At 42.6% G+C, this 22,185-nt stretch overlaps 1 protein-coding gene across 1 annotated transcript; it reads right to left on the bottom strand.

Moving 5' to 3' along the window:
• Positions 1-688: 688 nt before the first annotated feature.
• LOC5514690 lies at positions 689-21,965 on the bottom strand. The gene is made up of 20 exons (XM_032384348.2): positions 21,844-21,965; positions 21,402-21,501; positions 21,148-21,213; positions 20,859-21,061; positions 20,106-20,354; positions 19,419-19,531; positions 18,065-18,295; positions 16,249-16,361; positions 15,555-15,664; positions 13,401-13,595; positions 12,622-12,927; positions 12,049-12,266; positions 11,470-11,695; positions 7,468-7,710; positions 6,983-7,228; positions 5,967-6,090; positions 5,775-5,906; positions 5,352-5,405; positions 4,296-4,461; positions 689-1,361 (listed from the first exon to the last, which is right to left on the bottom strand). Exons 2-20 carry the CDS (start codon positions 21,454-21,456, stop codon positions 785-787), a joined length of 3,627 nt encoding a protein of 1,208 aa, XP_032240239.2. The 5' UTR covers positions 21,457-21,501; positions 21,844-21,965; the 3' UTR covers positions 689-784.
• Between the last annotated feature and the right edge of the window lie 220 nt (positions 21,966-22,185).

Here is a 22,185-nt window from a genome sequence, read left to right as displayed (position 1 = left end):
GGGTGCAGTCATAGGTTATCCATAAGGATAGCTTATGAACTAAAACCGAAGGGGCCTCACCAAATTGTGTATTAGCAGCCACCAGGAGGTATCACAGACCTTATAAACAAGTTCATGAACGGACATTACAATTCTTTCCGGACATTGTAGAGGACGAGTTCCACTTTGTCGTGCAGGGCAGTAAATATGCGCAGTTAAGAATACCCTTTTTCGAAATACTTAGTAGATCCTGGGGATTTAATTTCGCAAAAAAAATTGGAAAGACAGATTTTCTCTCTGATATTTCATCCTCCGGAGAAAATAACAAAGGAGGCGGCAAGGTATATTTTCTCTTGCTTTAAATTAAGAAATGAAACGAAGGGGTTAATGTTGCTGGGGTCTATGATTTTATTATTCACTTTCAGCCAAAGCAATGTACTAAAGAATATGGTGAAATGAAATAAATTTTATTGTACTGTATTATATAAAATAGAGTATGGTATATTTGAAAATTACTTAATAAGAAATAAAACATATTTTGGGCGCAAAGGGGGATGCGCGCGCACCCTGCACCCCCACCACCCCAATGTGTAAGCGCATGTAGAAAATAAAGTCTTCAATCAGAGCCCACTCAGTAGCATCTTCATCATCAATTAAGCACATTAGTATTAGTAAAAAAAATATATAAAAACGGACCAAAAACAAGCTATCGGTTTTTAACCAGTTTTTATTTGCGTTTTGAATGCTCGATACTATTCAGTCAGAATGAACGCTGTTTAGCCTAGCATGCTCTTGCCACGTGATTTTACTTCAGCTTCACCAAAACTTGCCTTTCAGATTTGTCTTGAGCAGGTGACTGATTATCCCCGCGGTCATGTGGTTTAGCACTGGAATTATAACGTGTCTTTTCGCTGTTTCTCGTTTGCGGGTGACCTCGATGTCGTGATTGTGTCCAAGGCTGGTACTTCGCTATGACTGGATAGTCACGAGTCGTCCCTTCTGGCGCGGATTGGGGCTTACAGGTCGATGGCTTTGTTATTTCAAAATCGTTTCTTCTCTGTTCGAGCTTTCGTTCGATCTCGTACCAGTTCACCAAATTTCCGGCCAAGCCACCACAGGAACTCTGAACTGCATGAAGTTCCTCAGGACTCAAAACCCTGTCCCAGACGTTCAAGTCAGAAATCGCGCCTGGGAAATCGGGGTACGGCCTTAGCAGTCTTAGCTTTCTAGGTTCTTTTTCGATGATTTCTTGTGAAGGAGGGAAGGTGGCGAAATTAGACCTTTGGTTATCGATCAGCACGGACATCTGCTGTCTACTGGAGTCTCCGATAAGGCAAAAGAGACGCCATTGATCATCCCTAGGGAACTCGGGTCCTAATGACCTATAATAACAAAAAGCTTAATTACACCGGAGCGTTTCCTGTAATCCATGCAGCCCAAAAATAAGGAACCCGACGTATGAAACGCCAAGTATGGAACCCCATGTTTGAAACCCCAAATATGGAACCCCACCTATGACATCGAAGTAAGGAACATCCACCTATGGAATCCTAACCTATTGAACCCAACGTATGGATCCCCAACCTATGGAACCCCACTAATGGATCCCAAATCTATGGAACCCCACGTATGGATCCCCAACCTATGGAACCCCACGTATGGATCCCCAACCTATGGAACCCCACGTATGGAACCCCAACCTATGGAACCCCACGTATGGATCCCCAACCTATGGAACCCCACGTATGGATCCCCAATCTATGGAACCCCAGGTATGAATAACCAACCTATGGAACCCTTAACTATGGAACCCCACGTATGGAATCCCAATCTATGGAACCCCACGTATGAATCCCCAACCTATGGAACCCCACGTATGGATCCCCAACCTATGGAACCCCACGTATGGATTCCCAATCTATGGAACCCTAACCTATGGAACCCCACGTATGGATCCCCAACCTATGGAACCCCACGTATGGATCCCCAATCTATGGAACCCTAACCTATGGAACCCCACGTATGGATCCCCAACCTGTGGAACCCCACGTATGAATCCCCAACCTATGGAACCCCACGTATAGATCCCCAACCTATGGAACCCCACGTATGGATACTCAACCTATGGAACCCCACGTATGGATCCCCAATCTATGGAACCCTAACCTATGGGACCCCACGTATGGATCCCCAACCTATGGAACCCCACGTATGGATCCCCAACCTATGGAACCCCACGTATGGATCCCCAATCTATGGAACCCTAACCTATGGACCCCACGTATGGATCCCCAACCTATGGAACCCCACGTATGGATCCCCAACCTATGGAACCCCACGTATGAATCCCCAACCTATGGAACCCCACGTATAGATCCCCAACCTATGGAACCCCACGTATGGATCCCCAACCTATGGAACCCCTCGTATAGATCCCCAATATATGGAACGCCATGTATGGATCCCCAACCTATGGAACCCCACGTATGGATCCCCAACCTATGGAACCCCACGTATGGATCCCCAACCTATGGAACGCCATGTATGGATCCCCAATCTATGGAACCCCACGTATGGATCCCCAACCTATGGAACCCTTAACTATGGAACCCCACGTATGGAATCCCAATCTATGGAACCCCACGTATGAATCCCCAACCTATGGAACCCCACGTATGGATCCCCAACCTATGGAACCCCACGTATGGATTCCCAATCTATGGAACCCTAACCTATGGAACCCCACGTATGGATCCCCAACCTATGGAACCCCACGTATGGATCCCCAACCTATGGAACCCCATCTATTGAACTCCAACCTATGGAACCCCAACCTATGGATCCCCACGTATGGATCCCCACGTATGGATCCCCAACCTATGGAACCCCACGTATAGATCCCCAACCTATGGAACCCCATGTATGGATCCCCAACCTATGGAACCCAACGTATGAAACCCCAACCTATGGGACCTTAACCCATAGGGCCCCAACCTATGTAACCCCACGTATGGATCCCCAACCTATGGAACCCCACGTATGGATCCCCAACCTATAGAACCCCACGTATGGATCCCCAACCTATTGAACTCAACGTATGGATCCCCAATCTATGGAACCCAACGTATGGATCCCCAATCTATGGAACCCAACGTATGGATCCCCAATCTATGGAACCCAACGTATGGATCCCCAATCTATGGAACCCTAACCTTTGGAACCCCACGTATGGATCCCCAACCTATGGAACCCAACGTATGGATCCCCAATCTATGGAACCCTAACCTACGGAACCCCAAACTATGGAAACCAACGTTTGGAACCTCTCCTATGGAACCCCGTGTATGGAGGATCCCCAACCTTTGTAACCCCACGTGTAGGACCCCAAACTATTGAACCCCAACCTATGGAGCCTTTACCTATGGAACCCAATCTATGGAACCCCATCTATGGAACCCCACGTATGGAACCCCAACCTATGGAACCCCAACCTATGGAACCCCATCTATGGAACCCCAACGTAGGGAACCCCAACGTATGGAACCTCAAATATAGAACCCTATCTATGGAACCCCAACCTATGGAACCCGAACCTATGGAACCCCACGTATGAATCCCCAACTTATGGAACCCTACGTTTGGAACCCCAACCTATGGAACCCCACGTATGGAACCCCAACCTATGGGACCCCATCTATGGAACCCCATGTATGGAACCCCAACGTATGGAACCCCAACCTATGGAACCTCACATATGGAACCCTATCTATGGAACCCCAACCTATGGAACCCGAACCTATGGAACCCCACGTATGAATCCCGAACTTATGGAACCCCACGTTTGGAACCCCAACCTATGGAACCCCACGTATGGAACCCCAACCTATGGGACCTTAACCCATAGGGCCCCAACCTATGGAACCTCACGTATGGAACCCCATCTATGGAACCCCAACCTATGGAACCCCACGTATGGATCCCCAACTTATGGAACCCCACGTATGGATCCCTAACTTATGGAACCCCACGTATGGAAACTCAACCTTTGTAACCCCACGTATAGAACCCCAAACTATTGAACCCCAACCTATGGAGCCTTAACCTATGGAACCCAATCTATGGAACCCCATCTATGGAACCCCAACCTATGGAACCCCACGTATGGATCCCCACGTATGGATCCCTATGTATGTTACCCTATCTATGGAACCCAAACCTATGGAATCCTAACCTATGGAGCTCCAACCTATGGAGCTCCAACCTATGGGACCCCACGTGTGGCACTAAATATCATGCTGTTCTTATGTTGAGCTTACCATCCTGAAAAAGCAAAGGCTTCCCATCGCACTTTATTGTTGACAATTCTGGCTCTCATAACGATATTATTTTCCCCATACAATACTAGCTCGTACGAGGTGGGACCTGGTGCCTGTCGTATTCTCACCCATAAGCACATTGTGAAGTCACTCAGCAGATTCACATCTGAAAATTGTATAATTCTTTGTGAAATAAAGTCGTTCAAATAAGCATAAATAATGGGGCCGCTTAGACGTACAGACAAAGAGACGGATAGGGCTCAAGACGGACGCCCGGACAAAGGGTGGGCTAGGCCTCAGATTGGTGGTAATAAAACAGGTTTTAAATATGGATGGATAAATATTGAAAAAAAACCTCCTTTGATCACATCCAATTTCCTATCTCTTGGGGGTAAGAATTTCTGTTGAACACACTCAAATTGTCTTTAGTGGTAATAATTTCTGTTGACCCTACCCAAAGTGATATCCCTCAGGGTTAAAATTGATTTTGCCGTCTGTTTTTATCGGAGTCACCCCCTAGCTCTGCGTTGTTGAGTTGTTGTGGATTTAGTAAGCTTATGTAAGTATGTATCTCTTGTCTGCTTTCTAGACCTCTGTGCTTTTCGGCGCTCTCTCAGGTGTTGCATTGCATTGCATGTTCGGGTTCATCTCATCTTCCGAAACTCAGGGTTTTTTTTATGTCTTTCTGTTTTTTTTTCCTTTTTTTAGCTTTGAAACCGCGTGCTCGAACGAATTCTTTTTTTTGCGCACCATCTCAATGTTCTGTCCCCTGTTTTCTGCATATTATATTTTAGGAAACTTACTTTTTACCGATTTGTGATTGTGTGTTAGACCTACGAAGCTCTGGACGTCAATTGTGCTTTTAGCTGTGAGAAATATTTTTGGGTTTCTGTGGAAGACGCTTGGCGCCTATGCAAGCTCGATCTCTCGCTAAGAAAAAAATGCTTGAATTGGAGCCTTTCTTTGCCGCATCATCTCACAACATCAAACCCTTCTCCGGTACACTCTTTTGCCTATAGATTGTGAACAGTGTCGCTCTCTTTGTAAGCATCATACCAGCGATTTCTGTTTCCGAATGACGGCCACGTTTATACTGCAGTTCGTAACTTGCTGAAAGACAAGACAGAGTAAGGAAGACCATGAAGAAAACAAAGGAAGGAATGTGGATTTAGGTTGGGTAGAGTTATGAAAGAGATAAAAACACCATCCATAAAGAAAAGCACAAAACAGGTATAAGATATTAGTATCAGGAAGGGAAATGCCTTTTAAAGCGGAATTCGCATCAGTTTTCTTTCGGCGGGAGACAAAATATCTATTAGAGTCCGCACAATTAAACAGGGCATCCGTTGTAAATTATCAGTTACATCTTCGAAAAAAATTACAATTGACAGATCTCTTACAATTCTGAAATATCTTTCGCGTTTTCAAAAAAATCATCGGAGATAAGGTCACTTATTGACCTTATTACTGTGAATTTACCTCTACAAACACGGTTTTTATCCGGATGAGAGCCAGCCGGACATTCTCTACTGTAATCGCCTGACTCCAGCTTTACACGGTAGCGATTACACTCATTAGCCGCGGGCTGGCCTCCTCTTTTCTCCTTACAACATAAACAATCAGAAGAAATGAGCAAGTAAAAAAACCTAAAAAAAAGTTTTGTGAACTTACCAGCGAGAGGATCACAGAAAGGATGACAATCTTGGATGCAATAGGGTATGCTTGAATCGTGTTTTGTGCTTCCCATGCAGTTCGTTTGTGTGAGAGTTCGGTCTTGAATGTTTGCATTCGTGATCTGAGACATAGAAAATTTATTTAGCGCATTAACATCCAGCAATGTTCGCATGTTCAACAGCGCATGTTCGGAAAATGGCGGACTCGGCCTCGGTCAGTCTCGCTGAAGCTATTAGCTTTTCTATAAAGTTCTTAAAACCTTTCACTTAAATAAATCTAGTCAAAAGAAAGCATAGATAATCTTTTAAATTCTGTAAAGGGAATTGAATTTGATTGAAATTTGGATTTTCCACAGATCTTTGAAAATTTTCCTAGCCGCGCGAAAGGAGAGTGAATAATTCCAAGTTTTGGCGGGAAAATCTAAAACAACGTATTTTCCTTAAAACGGACGATACCACAAAACGGCAATACCACAAAATATTGGCGAAGTGTTTTCTATTTCAATGCTACCAACAAAGAAGCGAAGAATAATTTATAGCAGAGAATTATATGCGAAAAAAGAGAATATCGTTTTGTTAAAGGTTTCCTATTGATTTTACGGTAAACATAGGGCGAAAAACAAAATTTGTAAAAAAAACTTGCTGAAAAGACGTGTGTAGTCTTTGTGTTTATGTTTACTTTTTGTGTGTTCTTTGGCCGTATAAAAGCACCTTTTTCAAGATTCAAGATTCACGATTTGAAATTTTAAACGAACGTTCGTTTAAAGTTTACCTTTACCTATCCATATCTCCTTTACCATACGACGTGTTCTTATATACCTTTTCCATATACCAAATGCCCTATGCCATATACCTATACTATAACTTATACTGTTATAAGCTATCCCTATACCATATATCACTCTATGCGTAATAACTTATGACCTATGCCATGCACCATATCCTATATCATATATCTTAAGCAACATACCCAAAATCTTATTCATACACCCAGTACCCTCCCATGGTTCTTACCTGTAAGTCGTTGTCATCATTACCAAATGCGTAGAATCGGACTTTTAGTGGTTCGTTGTCATCTTCTTTGGTATCTATCATTGTAAGGAACACATCTCCAGTCCTAGAGCTGCTCTTAGTCTTCCCGTACTCAACCAAGGTGCTCTCTTCGGATTCTTTCAGGCAAACGAAGTATGACTGGTACAGCTTTTTATCTCCGAGACCAACTGCATTATTATTCAATGAGACTACTCGTAGCTTTTGAGCCTGCAACAGCGAACGTTTCAACTTTGTCCAGTACAATAAAATTTGATAGTAAATGGTGTTATTGTTATTATTAAAACTCTGAATATTTTACCAGGCGATTTAAAAATAAAATAAAAAAAAGGCTACTGCGTTATTGTACGATGTATTTGACAAAAAAACCTTAATGAAATTAGACTCCATGCACGTTTGTGTTTATATTTTGGCGAAAATGGTTGTCTTATTGCGCCGCAAATCAATACCTTGTAGATGCCTACTCCGTATGGCGATATCTCAACGTAGTACCACGTTTTTGGATTTTTTGGTATCGCTGAAAAGACGACGAAAATAGACCCGGCAGTGGATGCGGTGAAGTGGAGACATTTTCCACCAAATTCATTCCTTGGATCAAAACGCATCGCATTGGACCAGTCAACGTTACAAGGCAAGTTCCCAATTGAGTTTTCAATACTCTTTTTGAACCGATCCTCGGGAGTCCAGTCGATCTGCGGAGGTAAGGCTAGGTCAGAGAGAGGGAAATGGGAATTGTTGAGGTGGGGAAGAGGTAAGGTAAGATGAGGGGAAAACACGATTTGCGAATTAATTTCAATGGTAGAGGCAAGGTAATGTCAGTGGTAAAGGTAAGGTTATGTCAGTGGTAGAGGTAAGGTAATGTAAATGGTGAAGGTAAGGTTATGTCAGTGGTAGAATAATGTCAGTGGTAGAGGTAAGGTTATGTCAGTGGTAGAAATAAGGTAATGTCAATGGTATAGGTAAGGTTATGTCAGTGGTAGAAATAAGGTAATGTCAATGGTATAGGCAAGGTTATGTCAGTGGTAGAGGTAAAGTAATGTCAGTGGTAGAGGTAAGGTAATGTCAGTGGTAGAGGTAAGGTTATGTCAGTGGTAGATGTAAGGTAATGTCAGTGGTAGAAATAAGGTAATGTCAGTGGTAGAGGTAAGGTAATGTCAGTGGTAGAGGTAAGGTAATGTCAGTGGTAGAGGTAAGGTAATGTCAGTGGTAGAAATAAGGTAATGTCAGTGGTAGAAATAAGGTAATGTCAGGGGTATAGGTAAGGAAATGTCAGTGGTAGAGGTAAGGTAATGTCAGTGGTAGAGGTAAGGTAATTTCAGTGGTAAAGGTAAGGTAATGTCAGTGGTAAAGGTAAGGTAATGTCAGTGGTAGAGGTAAGGTAATGTCAGTGGTAAAGCTAAGGTAATGTCAGTGGTAGAGGTAAGGTAATGTCAGTGGTAGAGGTAAGGTTATGTCAGTGGTAGAAATAAGGCAATGTCAGTGGTAGAGGTAAGGTTATGTCAGTGGTAGAGGTAAAGTAATGTCAGTGGTAGAGGTAAGGTTATGTCAGTGGTAGAAATAAGGTAATGTCAGTGGTATAGGTAAGGAAATGTCAGTGGTAGAGGTAAGGTAATGTCAGTGGTAGAGGTAAGGTGATGTCAATGGTAGAGGTAAGGTAATGTCAGTGGTAGAGCTAAGGTAATGTCAGTGGTAAAGGTAAGGCAATGTCAGTGGTAGAGGTAAGGTTATGTCAGTGGTAGAGGTAAGGTAATGTCAATGGTAGAGGTAAGGTAATGTCAGTGGTAGAGGTAAGGTAATGTCAGTGGTAGAGGTAAGGTAATGTCAGTGGTAGAGGTAAGGTAATGTCAATGGTAGAGGTAAGGTAATGTCAGTGGTAGAGGTAAGGTAATGTCAGTGGTAAAGGTAAGGTGATGTCAGTGGTAGAGGTAAGGTAATGTCAGTGGTAAAGGTAAGGTAATGTCAGTGGTAGAGGTAAGGTAATGTCAGTGGTAGAGGTAAGGTAATGTCAGTGGTAGAGGTAAGGTAATGTCAGTGGTAAAGGTAAGGTAATGTCAGTAGTAGAGGTAAGGTAATGTCAGTGGTAAAGGTAAGGCAATGTCAGTGGTAGAGGTAAGGTAATGTCAGTGGTAGAGGTAAGGTAATGTCAATGGTAGAGGTAAGGTAATGTCAGTGGTAGAGGTAAGGTAATGTCAGTGGTAGAGGTAAGGTAATGTCAGTGGTAAAGGTAAGGTAATGTCAGTAGTAGAGGTAAGGTAATGTCAGTGGTAAAGGTAAGGCAATGTCAGTGGTAGAGGTAAGGTTATGTCAGTGGTAGAGGTAAGGTAATGTCAATGGTAGAGGTAAGGTAATGTCAGTGGTAGAGGTAAGGTAATGTCAGTTTTAAAGGTAAGGTAATGTCAGTGGTAGAGGTAAGGTAATGTCAGTGGTAGAGGTAAGGTGATGTCAATGGTAGAGGTAAGGTAATGTCAGTGGTAGAAGTAAGGTTATGTCAGTGGTAGAGGTAAGGTAATGTCAGTGGTAGAGGTAAGGTAATGTCAGTGGTAGAGGTAAGGTAATGTCAGTGGTAGAGGTAAGGTATTGTCAGTGGTAGAGGTAAGGTAATGTCAGTGGTAAAGGTAAGGTAATGTCAGTGGTAGAGGTAAGGTAATGTCAGTGGTAGAGGTAAGGTGATGTCAATGGTAAAGGTAAGGTAATGTCAGTGGTAGAGGTAAGGTAATGTCAGTGGTAGAGGTAAGGTAATGTCAGTGGTAGAGGTAAGGTGATGTCAATGGTAGAGGTAAGGTAATGTCAGTGGTAGAGGTAAGGTTATGTCAGTGGTAGAGGTAAGGTAATGTCAGTGGTAGAGGTAAGGTAATGTCAGTGGTAGAGGTAAGGTAATGTCAGTGGTAGAGGTAAGGTAATGTCAGTGGTAGAGGTAAGGTAATGTCAGTGGTAGAGGTAAGGTAATGTCAATGGTAGAGGTAAGGTAATGTCAGTGGTAGAGGTAAGGTAATGTCAGTGGTAAAGGTAAGGTAATGTCAGTGGTAGAGGTAAGGTAATGTCAGTGGTAGAGGTAAGGTGATGTCAATGGTAGAGGTAAGGTAATGTCAGTGGTAGAAGTAAGGTTATGTCAGTGGTAGAGGTAAGGTAATGTCAGTGGTAGAGGTAAGGTAATGTCAGTGGTAGAGGTAAGGTAATGTCAGTGGTAGAGGTAAGGTATTGTCAGTGGTAGAGGTAAGGTAATGTCAGTGGTAAAGGTAAGGTAATGTCAGTGGTAGAGGTAAGGTAATGTCAGTGGTAGAGGTAAGGTGATGTCAATGGTAAAGGTAAGGTAATGTCAGTGGTAGAGGTAAGGTAATGTCAGTGGTAGAGGTAAGGTAATGTCAGTGGTAGAGGTAAGGTGATGTCAATGGTAGAGGTAAGGTAATGTCAGTGGTAGAGGTAAGGTTATGTCAGTGGTAGAGGTAAGGTAATGTCAGTGGTAGAGGTAAGGTAATGTCAGTGGTAGAGGTAAGGTAATGTCAGTGGTAGAGGTAAGGTATTGTCAGTGGTAGAGGTAAGGTAATGTCAGTGGTAAAGGTAAGGTAATGTCAGTGGTAAAGGTAAGGTAATGTCAGTGGTAGAGGTAAGGTTATGTCAGTGGTAAAGGTAAGGTAATGTCAGTGGTAAAGGTAAGGTTATGTCAGTGGTAGAGGTAAGGTAATGTCAGTGGTAGAGGTAAGGTAATGTCAGTGGTAGAGGTAAGGTAATGTCAGTGGTAGAAATAAGGTAATGTCAGTGGTAAAGGTAAGGTTATGTCAGTGGTAGAGGTAAGGTAATGTCAGTGGTAAAGGTAAGGTAATGTCAGTGGTAGAGGTAAGGTAATGTCAGTGGTAAAGGTAAGGTTATGTCAGTGGTAGAGGTAAGGTAATGTTAGTGGTAGAGGTAAGGTAATGTCAGTGGTAGAAATAAGGTAATGTCAGTGGTAGAGGTAAGGTTATGTCAATGGTAGAGGTAAGGTAATGTCAATGGTATAGGTAAGGTTATGTCAGTGGTAGAGGTAAAGTAATGTCAGTGGTAGAGGTAAGGTAATGTCATCGTAAGAGCTAAGGTAATTTAGGCGGTAGATGTAAGGTAGTGTCAGTGGTAGGATAAGTTTAGGTGAGGTAGGTAATATATACATTTGTGTCTATCATCTTTGTGTCACCTATGTGTTTGATGCCTTTGACGACTCACTTGTGCATCGATGGCTCGTCACAAGTAGACAAGCAGTGTTCTTATGTATTATTTAGAGGGTTTTATTTTGCTAAAAACCTTTTAAAAGTTTAAAATGCTTGCCCTTTGAAAATAAAGACTATTGATTGACTTAGAAGTTACGAACGGTCAAAGTTAGCGGTGAGGTCGAGTTAGGGGCGGATAACATGCTTGTCATGTCAAAAGTAGGGGTTTGGTAAAGTGACGTGTGAGAGTAACTCACCGTTACCGTGACATACCTTAGCAACGACTGTGCCCTTCAGCTTTTCTGGTACCGCGAAGTATCCCTGGGCTTCTTCAAAATCTCTATTTGCGAGAGTCAAGGTGCCTTTACTTTCATCATATGTCAGTATCAGTCCAAATATGGACACTTTCTTGTTTGATAGGGTCGCGCTATCACCATTATCATATCCATCATAAGCATGAAAGACCCCATCATCCTCGCTTGTGTACCATTTGTTGTCGCTTTAAGGGAATAAGATAATATGTTCCAGTCTTTGAAAGATAGATACAAGGGGACCAAAAGCATGAGCTTTTGGTGTTAAGGTAAGGCGAGAATTATCTTGAATTCGTAGTATTCGCGAATGTGCGTAGTCAATCAAGCCATTTCAATTTTTATTGACAGACACGAATTGCAAAAAGGAGAAAAAAGATTTTGAGTTTTTGGAAAAACGCAGAACTCTACAGCTACAACGTTCCTTAGGAATAGGGATAGTTTCATACGCCATCCAGAATCTCGTTTTTCTGCGGTTCTTTCTTATGTTTCCACTGCCTGTAAAACTTCAGATATATCGATTTGTTCTGAGTATGTCACCTACCTAAACTTCAGCAAGCGGATCATGTCTTTAGATATATTTACTGCCTTAGTCTCGGGCTTAGCCACCAAATCCTCTCTCATGTCGAAAGAGACAACAACCCTGCTAGATGAGGTAGTGAACGCAATCCATGTGGGAGGGGTTTGGGTACTCTCCTGGCGCGATGTTTGGCAACCACGCTTTCCAGCCTGGATGCTTACCTCGCTAATCGAGATGGGACCCTGGATAGACGAGTACAACATCATGATGATCATTGTAATCATCATCGTAACATTTCATAAAAGAATTGAGATAGTACAGGCGCTCTGATTGGTGGAATTGGTCACTTTTATTACATGATGAAGTTCATGCGATGACGCAGCATAAAATCGTGTAATTATCATCATTACCATTATTATCTTTATTATCACCACCACCATAAAATTATTATTATCATTATCATTATCATCATCATCATCATCATCATCATCATCATCATCATCGTCCACTAACAACACCATCATCATCATCATCATCATCATCATCATCATCATCATCATTATTATCATCATTTTCATCAATTCCTCATCGCATTACCTCCTCCATGTAGACTTCAATGGCTCTCTTCAAGCTCTCCCGTCTCTGTCTGAGCTGTGCATCCACTTCCGCTCGGCTCGTCATGTCACAGTACTGCCTCTTCTCCACTCCACCCTCGCCATCGTATGTGAAATACTTTCTGTTATTTTTGGGGTCGGTCTGAAGCTCTGAAGCTTTCGCCTCACAGCCCCAAGTTACTTCCTCGTCTGGGAAAAGATCGTTCCCTCGGAAGTCCACCAGGTCTGTAATAGGGCTTAGGTGGAACTTGAAGGCCTTGGGGTAATCGTTGATGCTTTGAAGCCACGCCTTTCAAGATTTGGAACATCCGAAATGAGCAACAGACCCTTATGGCTTTTCACGGTAAATTTCCATTGCGAAAATACGGTAAGTGCGAAGATTTACAAATGTTGGAAAGAGGGGAGGGGGACTGCTCTCGTTATGCTTCCGGCAGGCCCGTACCCAGGGGGGGGGGGGGGGTTGCACGGGGTGCGAACGCATTCCCCCCCCCACACACACACAACGGCCGAAGATCTACTTTCGGTTCTCAATAGACGTGCTATTTGTAGACAAAACTATAAAGTATAAGCTAGATCACTCTGGTATTTAGCCAAATCCGACAATAAACGTCCCGTGGAGATACTGCAAAGGCATACAAAAACCCCTTTTTTTGGGTGGGTGGGTACGGGCCTGTGGGTACGGGCCTGTTCCGGTGTAGTACCTGCAAACTGTTTCCATGTTATGTAGTATGTTGCGAAAGCTATATATTTTTTATGGTTTACCTTGAACTCATTCTTAAATGTTGGCGCGTACTCGTCAGACAGAATAGACGCGATTTCTTGACTCCCTCCCTGCACCACGATAGAGGAAGATGTGAACTTGTTCTCTTGTCTGTTGGTTGTGCCTTCATTTGTACTGTACTTTGCTCCAGCACTCCAAAAAAGACTTCTGTATTCTGCTTCTAACATCTCAGACACCTAATATAGAACACATTTTAATTTAGACATACCCGCTAGTAAAGCTTTTTTTCTGATTGTTTACGCCTGTTTGTTTGTTTGTTTCTGAGGCATAAATGGACGAACGAAAGAAAGACCAAAGGCTCTCTAGATAGCTCTCCTAGAAGGGTTCACCTTCCTGGTCCACCATCTTCCTTATTCACCTTCCTGGTCCACCATCTTCCTTATTCACCTTCTTGGTCCTCTATCTTCCTTATTCACCTATCCATCTTCCTTATTCCCCTTTCTGGTCTACCATCTTCCTTATTCACCTTCCTGGTCCTCCATCTTCCTTATTCACCCGACCTTCCTTATTCCCCTTTCTGGTCCTCCATCTTCCATATTCACCTTCCTGGTCCACCATCTTCCATATTCACCTTCCTGGTCCTTCATCTTCCTTATTCACCTATCCATCTTCCTTATTCCCCTTTCTGGTCCTCCGTCTTCCATATTCACCTTCCTGATCCACCATCTTCATTATTCATTTTCCGGATCCACCATCTGCCTTATTCACGTATCCATCTCCCTTATTCACCTTCCTGGTCCACCATCTTCCTTATTCAACTTTCCATCTTCCATCTTGCCCTTTCTGGTCCTCCATCTTCCATATTCACCTTCATGGCCATCCATCTTCCCATATTCACCTTTCTGGTACTCCATCTTCCATATTCACTTTTCTGGTCCTCCATCTTCCTTATTCCCCTTTCCATCTCCCTTATTCACCTTCCTGGTCCTCTATCCTCCTTATTCACCTTTCTATCTTCCTTATTCACCTTTCCATCTCCCTTATTCACCTTCCTGGTCCTTTATATATCTTTCTTATTCACCTTTCTATCTTCCCTATTCCCCTTTCTGGTCCTTCATCTTCCATATTCACCTTCCTGATCCACCATCTCCCTTATTCGCCTTCATGGTCCTCTATCTTCCTTATTCACCTTTCCATCTTTCTTATTCCCCTTTCTGGTCTACCATCTTCCTTATACACCTTCATGGCCATTCATCTTCCATATTCACTATTCCTTCTCCCTTATTCACCTTCCTGGTCCACCATCTTCCTTATTCACCTTCCTGGTCCACCATCTTCCATATTCACCTTCATGGCCCTTCATCTTCCATATTAACCTTTCTGGTCCACCATTTTCCATATTCACTTTTCTGGTCCTCCATCTTTGTTATTCACCTTCCTGGTTCACCATCTTCCTTTTTACCTTCCCGCTCAACCACTATCGCTCAAAGACACCTTCAACCGTAAACCATCACCATTGGCGACAACATAATCAAAAGTGACTCAATCCAGATTACTTCATTAGCTGCAGATAGAGAACAAGATGAAATAATACCATCTTGCGATGAACACCTTATCAATTATTGAACAAGGGAGCAAATTCCTTCAAGATTGACTTAAGTCTTCCTGATAACTAAGAAGGCTAACTAAATAATCCTTCCGCCAGTCACATACGCCATCACAGTTTAATGTTCTTTCCGGTCCACACTATTCGACCAGCTGGTAAAATTAAAGGAGCCACAGAAATCACCAACAAGTTCGATTGGTTTACAATAGAAAAGCGCGTACCCTGGGGAGGTATTCGAAACAAAGCGGAGCTATGCGGCATAAAAAGCCTACTATGACCTGGCGCCCAGACCGATACACGTCGTACCAAGAACAAGAAGCCAAGAGCCAATGATGTTGTTCTATTGGTCAGGTTTGTATATACATTTAGGCAGTCAGAAAGTAACAATTTGTTATTAATGTGCGGGGGTTAAACAGTGTTCCTTCGGCGTGATCACATAAGTAATGCTGTAATTTCCATCGTTTTAAAATGAATGTATTCATCGTTTTCATTAAATTATCATCATAATTTTTCTTATTGACCTTTTTTAGATATGTATACAAATATATAATAATAAATATAATAAAAATATAATAATAATATATTTTACCTGTTCTTTGGTTTGTGAAGAGGTGCGTTGCACCGTCTTCCGCAGCTCTAACTGGCCTCCAAATCTTGCCGACTTGATGTAGTGCGTTCCCCAACGAAGAACGAAATCCTCTAAAAAAAAAAGAAAAAAACAACGGCAACATTGATTACCCCTTTGCCTGCTAGATTTATTATGATAATTGATAGTATTATTTTAGAAACAACAAAGATTGTTAGCCATTGCTATGGCATTCGTCCAGGAAACACGAGGGCCCAGAGACTTTGTACCACACACTAAACGCTTTGCACTACTGTAACCTGTAAATTTGTTTTGTGAATTGGCCGCCACTGCAATCCCAGTTTTAGAGTGCAAATGTGGCTAATAAACCGATTCATCATATATCATCAGGGGGCCCAAAAGGCCCTTTCAAGGCATTTTCTCCTGTATTTTAGATAATGTCTCATACTTTTACTGTATTTTTGGCTGCTTGAAGGGGGGACCCGGGCCCCCTAGGCCACTCCCTGGCTACGCCCCTGATCATCATCATCATTCAATTACGATTACAGCGGCGTAGCCAGGATTTTTAACAGGAGGGAGCCCAAAAGTGACTAATGTTTCATACATTCACCCTATTTTTGGCTGGATTACGAGCCCAATAATAGCAGCAATGAATAAGATAATAACAGCAATAAAATTTTAATAACAATATACTTACGGTAGGCAATCGGGGCCTTAGTGTCAAAGTATGAAGGAGGCAGGCTCATGAATTCCCTTAGAAATGCTCTGCTCAAGTCCTGCGGCTTCACCTCATCTTTGAAAATCTCGTACCTAAGCCGAGAAGTACAAACACAACAAGCTTAAAACGTGCTTAAGGAGCGGTCATTTATTACTGGGGGGGGGGGGGGCAAATATGTAGGGGGGGGGCTGTGTTTTTTGGGCGCCGATTTAGGGGGTCACATTTTTTGTCATTTAAGGGGTGGCGCCGAATTTAAGTCTGGTTTCAATATAATACTGAGCGAGAGAGTGATTGTTCAAATGTAAATTTTATCCAGTTCACAATGTTTCCTACTATTGTAGTTCCATATTGTTCAGGTGCAAATCTTGTCTTTATATAAATTTTGAGAATCCCTCTCACATGGTTGACGGACAAAGCTGCCCGTTTTAATCAGTTAAACAAAACGAATACATTAAAATGTTGCGAAACCTAGAATGTCTTTGTTAATGTCGTCGACGACGTAGTCGTTACCTAGAAACACCGGTATTTGTTGTTTATCTCTGTGCCACTCTTAAACTAGGGAAAAGTGAAGATTCATACAATTAAATAGGACAAAATTGCCATGCTAGTTGATCTATATTTTAGTGGTGGTGGTGGTGGTGGGGGGGGGGGGGTGGGGCGTGCAGATTTTTGGGTGCCCGGTCTAGGGGGGGTCACGATTTTTGGGCTTGGATTTGAGGGGGGGAGACAAAATTTTTGAGCCCAGGGTTTTGCAAAATTTTTCCCCCACCCCCCAGTAATTAATGACCGCTCCCTTATTAAAACTTGATTTATTAATGATTGATTTAGAGAATGTTCAATGATGTCGGCCCGACTTCTAAAACTCTGCTGCTGAGAATAGATTTTTTGGTGTCGGGTCCGATATTTGTCTTTACAAACCGAAGTAGGGCCCAAACAATGGACCGTGTTCATGTGTGAATCCGTCTACATTAATACTTTATAAACGATTATAGCTGTGGTGTGTGTATAGTCAGGGTCCTCAAGGGGTAAAAACCAGTAAAACCGGTTTCGGGACTAGACATGGCCGATATATCGACAGCAATGTGCGCCTCCTCTCCATAACCCTTACGGCCCTGTATGAAGTACTGATCTTTGATGTTAGTTCTTCATGTAAGACCCCATGAACTGGTTCCATCTCCCCCACCCTAGTGACTTGACCATTTTAGTGTTTAAGGAGTAAAGAGGTTTATTTGCTTTCTAAATTCATCTACGCCCGTGTAATTTATCATTCTAAAAAAAGCAGCGGTGATTTTCTCTCTAAATGTATATATTTACATAGCCGTTAGAAAGCCACTTAAGACTGGGGGGGGGGCACAATACAGAAACACATAGAAAATATTGTGGTGGGGGCCACAGCCACGCCCCTTCTGTTTATTTCCTTAAGTTTTGAAAATATTGGCGCCACCAGTGCTCCACCACCTGCCCCACCCTTGATTTATATCGCATATCAATCAATGGCTGTCGTTTTCCTAAATGGTCTAAAAGAGCCTGGGGCGAGCGCGCGGGAGACCTGTGATATTGTAAAACGTTAGGACTAGGCTCCATTTCCAAGATGGCTGCCAGAAAAATCGTAGTAAACACGAATTCCTTTTAAGTTTACTTTTAAAATTCTCGACTTACAAAGCCCTAGAGCTATAAAAAAGCGAAAAGATGATTGAAGCGGACTCCCAAATATGGTATGTAATGCCTAATAGGGAATGACCAAGTGAGTTATAAAAACGTCAGTTTTTAAAACAAGAATGACTGATATGCATACCTGTCGACATCGACGTCGAATATCGAAAGAAGGCTGTTGGATGAAGTGCTTTCTGAGCTGCCCCATGCCTTTTTAACTCCACCGTAGAACCCGAAATACGACCCTGAAACACCCGCCTCTTTTTCCAAGTAATGCTGATATTCCGTGCGAGACTCGAACGTCAACATGCTCGCTGACGTGTCGTATATTCCGTGCACATTCATTGTGTCGGGAACTTGGAAATCTTCATACCTGAACAAAATTGAATTTAGAGATAGTAATTGGAAGATGAATTGAGATCTAAAAAGGTGCCTCTGGGAACGTGATAAGGAGTGGCGCAATAGCTTAGACTCCGTCATAACAATGGGTACCATTGTTATATCCAAACTCAAGCATGTCTCAGAATATTGGTTTTGGGGAGGACGCCCCTTCTTGTCATTTCCTTATAACTTTTCTTAATATTAAGGGGGGGGGGGGCATTGACTGCTGCTACGGCCATACAATTTTTGGCTAACCATTTTTGAAAACACATTTTTTTTAACGCAGTGGCTATATGTCCGACAGTCGGGAAAGGTCCTCAATGGACTTGAATCCGAATTCGAATGTGAAAACCCTTTTGGAACCGTACGGTATTTTTCGTAAGCAATGACGTGATTCCCTCAGAGTGCGCATTGTAAACAAGAAGCATTTACCGAGCATGTTATTCATTTATTTGTATGTTGTTTTTTTTTCGTTTTCGTGTTGACGGTCCGCTTCAAAATAAAAATGATTTGTGTGGACGCGGATTTAACACATACACACAAAACAACGAAACAAAAAGGTTGCATTTTCAAATAAAAACGTATATATGGGGACGGGGACCTTAGTAGTAGAGGTTAAGCAACAGGTCAGCTTGCTTAAATTTATCGTGTTTTCTTAGCTTTAGGGAAATAACAGAAGGCAGTATGATGGAGCAAAATAAAGAGGACGAATTCGTGTAATTCATGAATCAGGCCCGTACCCAGGGGAGTGCAGGGGTTGCAGACGCCTTCTCAATTGACGTGCTTTTTGTAGACAAAACTATAAAGCATAAGCTAGATCACTCTGGTATGTAGCCAAATCCGACAATAAACGTCCCGTGGAGATACTGCAAAGGCATAAAAAAATATCTTTTTGTTCTTTCGGGGGTTGTCAGATTTTTATCAGAGAACTCACACCCCATCCCCACCCCACAGTAAAATTAGTTCCACTTTTTCGGATTCCGCACCCTCCCAAGAAAAATCCTGGGTACGGGCCTGTGAATTCATGTAAAATCTTTGCTGCACATCAATCTTATAGTATTAAGAGCAATTCCAATTCACGGCAAGGTGAGGGCAACTAATTGGTAGGATCTCACATGGAATGGCCGCCGCAGTTTCTCTGGATTATGCTCATTTTTCTCGACTCAGGACTGTACTCTCCTCTCAGATCAAAGCCGACTCCGATAAACGCTGCACCGTCGATCATGTTCTGAGAAAAAAGGAAAAACAAATCGATCGAAATCTCCTGATTCAAAGCTCAAATCCTCTCATCTTCTTCCTCCATCACCCCTTCCTTCCCTCATATCCCTAATCCACTCCCCCCCCTTCCCATGTTCTCAGATCCTATTTCCCTCCTCGCCTCACCTGTCCATTCTTCTTAACTCAACTTCACTCCTTATACCTTATCTATCATCTATCCATTCCATTCCAGCCCTTCTTACCCTTTAGCTCTTATCTCCCCCTCCCATCTCCACTCCTCTTCCCTCCTCTTCTTTTGCCTATACTATTTTTTAACCATTCCCTGCTCTACCTGCATCTCCTTTCCGTTACCCCTTTCTAACCCCCCTACAATCCTCCTTTCCCATCTCCTCCATATCTCTTATTTCCACCCTTCCCTTCCCTTCCCTTCCCTTCCCTTCCCTTCCCTTCCCTTCCCTTCCCTTCCCTTCCCTTCCCTTCCCTTCCCTTCCCTTCCCTTCCCTTCCCTTCCCTTCCCTTCCCTTCCCTTCCCTTCCCTTCCCTTCCCTTCCCTTCCCTTCCCTTCCCTTCCCCTCCCGTATTACCCGGCACTGTGTTGTTTTCTCCATCGCATTAAAACAAGGGTCGTTCTCGGTGTACCCAGTCCCCCAGCATCCGTTCATGACGACGCTCCCAAGGCCTGATGGGTAGGTGTAAGGCGTTGGAGAAACCTTCTCCGTTTCCAGTTCCTTGTCGGCGCCGTCATCTTCGACTTCTGTATTGATGTGGTAGCCCGCAGGGACAAACATGTCCGTGCTCTCCCACCCCTTGTCAGGCATGATGTCGAGCTTGATCTACCATTAAGCAAACAATTGGTATACCTTAATTTCGCGTCACTTAAATTTCGCGAATCTTGATGTTTTGAAATTTTCGTTAAAATAGAGTGACGTGAAGTATCGTAAACGTCATTATGGACCATAAGCAACGACGCAGGGAACGTGAACGACGACAGCAGAAAACAATGGGATTTGATTCAGAATTCAATAGCAGCACGTGAAAATGCGTTCTGACTGATACATTTCAGCAATAAAACCCCGACGTGAAAACTCAAACTTTCTCTAACCACGTTCGCTACTTTAGAAATTATGTACTTAGTATATTTCTATCTGTCTCCGACTATAATTTTCTGCTTATTCCATTGAACTTAAATAATAATTGATCGCCAAGCGCGAACACATCTTTCTCGATCTCGTCGTCGTCCTTGATAAAGGTCCCAATACACAAATTTTTATTTTTGCTTTGTTTAAAACAAAAAACACGGCAAATTGCTTTTTAAAGCAATCCTGTTTGCATGGTACCTTCTTCTTCAGGAAATCCTCCGCTTTCTTTCCTTGCTCATCCCATGTCTGCAATTGTTTGTCGATTATTTTTCCCGCCACTTCAATACCTTTCTCAACCACGGCGGCCTGTACGTCCTTGTTGGCGGCTAAGCTCGCAAGGACAGCTGGGACTGCGCGTTTCTGCCCCGTATTGATCGTATCACGGTTTTCAGCTAAAACAACTAAAAGGGCTCTCATTTCAGTCTTTTTAGGATAATGGAGAAGATTCTGAAAATTTCTGGATGAGCATATAAAGAAAATTTGATACCTTTGCTAGCAGACTCAGTCTGGTCAAGATTGACGCGTAATTTCGTAGCATTGTAGGCTTTACCGTCTGTTGGTATAAAATAATCGTGATTATTTTATATACATTTTCGCAAGCCTATTTTACGGGAGCTAATGAAAAGGTGTCAGTAAAAGGATGTTAAGAAGAAAGTTTTAGGGCTCAAAACAACTAGAACGTTGGCTTGGATTTTATAGACGAATGTCCGAGACACCCATATGTTAGGCGAACAGACCAACCTGCAATAAAAGCACCTAGGCTTGCCCAGATGACAAAACGGGCTATGAAATCCATAGCGTCTGGCAACTCTTGATCGGTTCCTCAGAATGTTTTGTGTTCCTGAAGGAGATGAACACAAAGATCCATTTTCACTGTGAATATGATTGAGCACTTCCTGACATGAGACAAGACCATGAATCCGAAGAGTGACAATGTTGTTTTATTTTTAATTCTTAAAACTCCCACCATTTTGAAAAATATGTTGCCCAGCATTGTTTGATACCCTAGACATCTATTCCAACTGACTTTATTGTAGGATGAGTTAAATTCCACTGCAATTCAAGTGGATATAATTCAAATGCATGTGGTTTCATAGCCTACGAAACCACGCGTCGCGCTGCATGTTAGGATCGATTGGCTTTAAGGTTTCTCACAGGGAGATAAATAATCTTCAGAACTTACCATTTTCACACTTGTCTTCTATCTGAGGTGTTTTACCTTCAAGTAGCTCAGAGAGTTTTGCAAAACCCTAATATATACCAATTAAGTGAAAGATTAAATTTTTAATGTTGTCGGCTCTTTTTTTGCTTAGCGCCGAAGGTCGAAGGTTAACTGTCTTGCTTGTCTGTCAAAACCGGTCTTGCGATTCAAATCCCTTATTAGCTTTGTAAGTGATATAACTTATTTTTATTAATAGTTTTTTTTAAACTGCGAAGAGAAACTGAATCGCTCTTTTATTTCTTTCTTTGGTTGAAATTTCTACTCGGGTAGAAACACAGTTCTTCACAACTTTTTCCCCCCTCC

This window comes from Nematostella vectensis, chromosome 11 (assembly GCF_932526225.1).
Source record: "Nematostella vectensis chromosome 11, jaNemVect1.1, whole genome shotgun sequence".
Lineage (NCBI taxonomy): Eukaryota > Metazoa > Cnidaria > Anthozoa > Actiniaria > Edwardsiidae > Nematostella > Nematostella vectensis.
The sequence above is the reverse complement of the archived record's forward strand: the minus strand, read 5'-3'. Positions and strand labels throughout refer to the sequence as shown.

Bases quoted from the DNA above. Each gene is read 5' to 3' on its own strand.
- LOC5514690 (XM_032384348.2), bottom strand. From the start codon at position 21,456: ATGGATTTCATAGCCCGTTTTGTCATCTGGGCAAGCCTAGGTGCTTTT. The intron at 21,062-21,147 runs GTATCAAATTTT...GAGCCCTTTTAG, and splicing joins GACTGAGTCTGCTAGCAAAG to TTGTTTTAGCTGAAAACCGT. The intron at 5,907-5,966 runs GTAAGTTCACAA...CTGATTGTTTAT, and splicing joins TTTCTGTGATCCTCTCGCTG to GTTGTAAGGAGAAAAGAGGA.